General features: G+C 39.5%; 1 protein-coding gene across 1 annotated transcript; it reads left to right on the forward strand.

The window, feature by feature from the left end:
• The first annotated feature begins 399 nt into the window (after positions 1-399).
• Positions 400-2,332, forward strand: LOC146487345 (uncharacterized). Its single transcript, XM_085085707.1, has 3 exons — positions 400-654; positions 1,144-1,281; positions 2,072-2,332. The coding sequence occupies exons 1-3, from the start codon at positions 430-432 to the stop codon at positions 2,195-2,197; spliced, it is 489 nt and encodes a 162-aa protein (XP_084941833.1). The 5' UTR covers positions 400-429; the 3' UTR covers positions 2,198-2,332.
• The last annotated feature ends 3,668 nt before the right edge of the window (positions 2,333-6,000 follow it).

A 6,000-nucleotide genomic window follows, 5' to 3' on the forward strand; every position in this document is an offset into this window, starting at 1 on the left:
TGGAGATGCCTATTTTCGATTAACTAGGGAAGGAGTGTAATAACTTAAAATCAAATATTTGAAGTTTATGCTTTTAATTAAGAGCAAGATCCCAACCTCTTTTAATTTTTTCGTGACCAAGTGTGTGGCTTTGCTCTCTTGCTTGTTTACTTAATCAAGCAAGGAACAACAGCAGGAACACAAAATATTGTGTTTGCATCTTCCCTTTGAAAAGGATTTAATTTCGGAGGGCTGGAGTGTTCGAAAACAGTCACGGGGCGGGTTAAACAGTTTTAAAGCTATCCAAACACACCTGAAGAGCTTTTGTCTGAGCGAAATTTAAGTGGCATGCGCAGTAGAGCTCTCAGAGCGTGCGGTCCTCTATAAAAACAGGTGCAAATGTTTCTTTGCGCATCGTGTTATCCAGAGCACAGATTATCATCCGTCAACATGAAGACAATGATACTTTTGCTGTTTCTCGCCGCAGTGGCCGTGTATGCTGAGACGGAAATGGAATTTCATCCCCAAGCGATCATGCACTACCTTGAGATGGAAGATCGGGAGATGGCGAAGAAAGTTCGCAGCATCGTCAAGCTAGAAGACCCAAATCCAATCAAACCAAGGCCAACTGGACGTCTGCCTAGCATCTTTCCCTCTGGCGTTCCTCTCAAAGTTGTAAGTACTGATCAGTTATAGCGAATTTGGTTACTGATTTACCGTTCTCTAACATTCGGTTTTATCTACTAATCTAATCAAACATACCCACCTTTTTGAAACGTTTTTGGTCTAACACAGCGCAATAACCTTCAAAAATTCCTTCGTACATGAGCTTGTGTTTTTAACTATTTTTGGGAGGGGACTTAGTAGAATTCAGATAAGTCATTCTTTCGGACGGTGTAAATGTTATTTATATACTAAAACGTGCGTACATTTTAAAGTGGAGGAAAACGAAAGGAGTGCACTCTTTACTAAGGACAGAAATTCTAGTCTCTGTAAGCACTAAGTAAATTTGGAAAGGGTTCACCTTCCACAAGTCAGGGTGCTTTGAGGGTGACGGAAGTCCATTTGGTGCATGAGGGAGATCAGTGTTAATCTTTAGTGGGAAAACCTCTTTGAATGCGTTCACAAAACTTACTTTGTTTTTGTTCTTATTGTCTTAAACAGAAATTATGCATAATAGGTGCAGTTATTTGTCACAAGGTAGCCGGGGAGGATGCTTGTAAGCATCTGATGTGCATCGAAAGGACTAGCAAATGTTTGCACAGAGCAGGCGTCCGAGTCCAAGATTTGCCTCCACAAATGGTATGTACTGTTACCTCAGATTGAGCGGTTTCCAAGTTAATGTCGTAAAACCAAAACCCTAAAACCAAAGTAATTACTCTGGCCAATCGCAACAGATGTAAACAACACAACGAGCCAATCAGAATTCGAAGCGAATACATGTAACTGGCGCAAAGCGCGGGAAAACGCGCGGAAAGGCCCGGATGAACTGCCCTAGATAAATATGCGGAGCCAGAGGGTATGGTTTATGAGAAGGTTTGCTCGGAAATAGGGTATAGATTTTAGACTGTTCTCATTTTTCGTCAAACGTTTTTAAGCATTTCTGGCCGTAAAAAGTAATATGACCTTATGTATATAATTTATCCATGCTGATATGAAGAGATTGGCGCAGATATAAGTTTATATCATGTAAAAACTAAATCGTTAATTCTTCCAACCTCTTAGGACAAATATCTGAAGACCCAACCCATATTTTAGTCTGAAAACAAACGGGTATCGAGTTTACAGAATGGGTATGGATTCTAAAGGCCAGGTCTGAAAATGGTTATGATTTTTAGAGGCCAGGGATAAAAAAGGGTACCGACGGGATATATTTTGGTCTCAAATAGGACTAGGGTTTGAAAACCGAGACGAGCAACCCCTAAAGAATTACGATGAGAGCCCCCTGGACCCGGGAAGAGGGGGGATTTAAGGGTTCGATGGGCTAATGTAATACATTGAGCTAGTTTTTACTATGTAATATTATCAGGCGGTGACGATACCAAAGCTTTTGAAACACTTATCTTAGTGCTTTTTTTTTTTTTCATTTCAGCAAAGATGCCTGCCAATTATTCCGTGCTGCCTTCTGGGTAGCAAGACCTGCGAGGAAAAGCTGTGCTGTTTCGTAAGATTTGGAGAATGCGCGAAAATGCTTGGAGATGAGAAGGACCGGAAGTAATCTAGCCATCCCATGAACCCACAGGACCGGACCGAAAGTTAAGGGAATGAAGCCTGCGTCTTAACAGTAGTTTTATATCGATATCAAATTGCCACGTGTTAACAGTTTCACAATAAAAGAGCCTGGTTGTTATAATATTGTGGTTCAGTTTATTTTTTTATATCAGTATTATATCGTATACAGTAGCACAAGACTACCAAAAGTTTAGATTATCAAGAGGGGAGAGAAAAGTGTGAAGGGGGAGGGGAGGGGGGATCGAGGTAGCGAGGTGCTGATGCTGCAGGACGGTGTCTGCTTTTGTTACTGCGCACACGTTCTGCGCATCTCTGGATGGTCCGAAATACCTGGGTTTCGTAAGGACGGTGGTTACTAAAACAAAGATATTTTATGCGGTTTAAGGCTATTTGGAAGAAGCAGATCTTAGCGAGGGTTGCTGGAATCCAAAACGAAAATTAGCGGTAACCGAGCATTTTTCAGAGATATATATCTAAGCTTCAATTTGGATAACATTGCCATACATTTTTATGTATTTTACAACTGTTTCGAATGATTGTTGCTTAATTCTCTCAAAAATGCACTGATACCACCAAATTTCTTTTTGGATTCAAACAGCCCTTAATAAGCAACCATTTCATGTACGCGCTTCTTTTTTGAATCATCAGCACATTCTGAATTCCGGTTGCCTAAAACTCTGAAAACATTGTCATTAGAGCGTTCGGAATAAGAAAATCCGCAAGGGAAGTATAGTTTTCTTTGAGCGATTTTCTCTTTGCCTTACATATTTCACAATGTTAAGGTTTTTACGGATTACGTCTTCGTCATTAGACTTTTCACTCCAAAACTGAGGGCCCTGATATCACAGACATACAAAATTTCTAAATCTCACTTTGTAGAAGTACTAAAACTGAAACAGCCAACCCCAAGCAAACCTTTACCGCTTTCTTAGTAAATGTGGGCCTACCAAAGCCATGTTTTTCAAAACGATAGGATACGAGTACGATATTTACCGATATTTGGCATTTTTTTCGATATCGTGACCTCATCATCCAAGACTTTTCTATGATGTTATTACCTACACTCTAAAAATACTTTTTATGAACTGCAAACATTAAACCAAAAAAACACAACTTCAACTCGAGCTCAGTGCAACAGCATATACACAAACGGAAAATTTTGGTTTTCGGCAAAAAAGCAGCCTTCAAAAATAATTAAGTAAGCGGTCACGTGAACAGTTTCGAAAGGGATCGAAACAGTCGATATTTGTCTCAAGTATCGATATTTTTAAAGGAAACCTCAGTATCGATTATATCGAGTATATGGCATCGATATCAGCTCACACTTACTTCTAAAATGAAAACATCAATTTTAATGTTAAAGAAGCAGTGTCAGCTATTTTCTTGTGTCACTATGAATAACCAAAAATATATTTGAATCGATGGAATCGTCAAAATCACGGTGGTTCAGTTTTGTTAACAATAACCCCACTGGTGCACAGAAACTACTATTAGTTATGTTTCGCTGCGGATGGCTTGGATGGAAATGGATTACAATTGCCAATTTTTTCAAGTTCTATCTGTGTATTGTACAAAAGTCGCTAAAACCTGGTTATAGTTTGTTCTTTCCCAAAGAAATCCCCAATATTTCCTTCCTGATGTTCTAATAGCAATTTCATGTCAGAAAAAAGATTCTTTGTCAAAAATTTGAGCAGTTTTGATCAAAATACAGCAAAATCGCTGTGACAGTGCCCCTTTAGTCTCCCTCGCAGCCTTTTTTTGGACTGTCACGCAACGCCTCCGTGACAGCCCGAAAAACGGCTGCGAGGGAGACTAGAAAATGTGCCGTGTACCCAACATACTCAGCGTCAACACTTTTCCGCGAAAAGGCCCGTCACGCGCATCATAGTGACATTATTACGTCACAAATGACACATTATTGAAGGTGGGGGGGGGGGGGGGGTATGAGGCAAAAAATATCCAGAAAAAGAAAAAAAGAGACAAATAAAAAACAAACAAACAAACGCACCTAATAATCATGAGAAACAAAAACAAAGATGGACGAAATTGTAGCGCGCGTGACTTAACTGGCAGCGCTTTGCTTGACTATTCAAATGTATTACATTTGGAGAGTTCGTTTAAATGGTTTACATTATTTTTAAGTGATTCTGGACGTTTCACATGATAAAATGTTTGAATTCAACGGTTCACATGCCCAATAAAAGAAAGGGAACAATATATTTTATCCACGTTATGTGAACCGTTGTGAACCGATGTGAGCCGTTGCAAAGTTGCTTACAAAACGTTTTCAATAAAAACAACTGACAGCTAAATTCAGTCTTTGTACGACCACGGTTTCTAAGGGCGACCCACAAGGAGCTTAGAGAAGCACTTTCGGCAGGGCGGTATTTCCCGCTGCGCCTCGCGCGGGACTTGATGATGCAGCTTCAAAATTCTTCACCTTGAGGACATCATATCCATTTCTTGTTGGTCAATTACTCCGTTCTTGACATAGATTAAGAGACCTTTCCCTGTGGCAAGGATCGGAGTGTCTCTTTGCAAACAGATGTCGGTAGAATAATGGGTCTTTGGCGCGGGCAAATGGATTACATTGCCTTCTAACATCAGCAATAGATCGTGCCATGGAATAATTTGCGCTGACCACCTAAACCTAAAGTCATTTATGAGAATACATTCCGCATTTTCAACGCCCACCCAAACAAAGGTGTCTGTTTCTGGATTGCAGAAAGTGCGATAGATGACTCTCAGTGGATTCAATAGAAACGATTTCCTGCAGTTTGTGGGTCCGGTCAGTAGCAGGTTACAGTTTTTGCCTCGGACGCGCAATAATAACTCGTTTACAGCATTGCGAAAAAGCTCCACAGTTAGTTCATGTTCAAGGCAATAGGGTCATTGCTTTCTGGTCTCGAATTCATGAAAAGGAAATATTTCTTTTGGAAACAGATGTGTTGCGAGGAAACAAAAATTGTGTCGAAATTTTTAATAACAATTAATATCCAAAAAAGTTTGAAAAGCATTTTTGAAAAGTAGTGTTCGTACCGTATCGTATGGTGTTGTGTTTTGTTGTGTTTTCTTGTCTTGTCTTGTCTTCTGTTGTATTGCATTGAATTTTAATGTATTTCTCAGGTGCTGTGTAGTGTTTTGTAAACTAGGTATGCTTTCTTTGTTTTGTGTTTGTTGTGTTTGGTTTGAGCAAGAATGTTTTGCCATTTTATTTCGCTTGTGTTGTGTCCTATTGTGTTGTCCTTGCCTCGTGTTTTCTTGTGTTTTGTTTTGTTGAAGAGTGATTGGATGGAAAGAAAATTGTATTCGGTATTGAATTGTAGTGTATTATGGAAATCAATGGGTTCTATGAATAACAAAAGAAGAAGGTTCATTCGGTATACTATCCGTTATGTTTACTGATTCCGCCCAAACCATCCGGGTGGTGTCGCACTTATATAGGCAAATAACAATAGCTTGATAGCGAACCAATCAGAAGCGAGTGGCGTCATCACGTATTAACCAACAGGAAAAGAAGCAATAGAATAATTAATGTGAAGAACTTGACATAATTAAAATGGATTAACACAAGTGACTTAGCACAAAGAAAGAGAATGTAGACAGACCAGCAATATTGTCGTAACTATTCGCGTTTGCTAAACTCTGCCGCGAGATAAAAATAGAAAGAGATTCGCGTAACATATTTCTGATCTATTGAGCTATTGGAAGACAAGTATTCAATCACAGATTCTCCGGAAAATCGACCTGAAACAACCTTTGCTTCAGTCTTTGTAAGTTGGTTTCTTT

Source organism: Pavona decussata, unplaced genomic scaffold (genome assembly GCF_977016875.1).
Source record: "Pavona decussata unplaced genomic scaffold, jaPavDecu1.1 SCAFFOLD_16, whole genome shotgun sequence".
Classification (NCBI taxonomy): Eukaryota; Metazoa; Cnidaria; class Anthozoa; order Scleractinia; family Agariciidae; genus Pavona; species Pavona decussata.

Bases quoted from the DNA above. Each gene is read 5' to 3' on its own strand.
- LOC146487345 (XM_085085707.1), top strand. From the start codon at position 430: ATGAAGACAATGATACTTTTGCTGTTTCTCGCCGCAGTGGCCGTGTAT. The intron at 655-1,143 runs GTAAGTACTGAT...TGTCTTAAACAG, and splicing joins CTGGCGTTCCTCTCAAAGTT to AAATTATGCATAATAGGTGC. The intron at 1,282-2,071 runs GTATGTACTGTT...TTTTCATTTCAG, and splicing joins AAGATTTGCCTCCACAAATG to CAAAGATGCCTGCCAATTAT.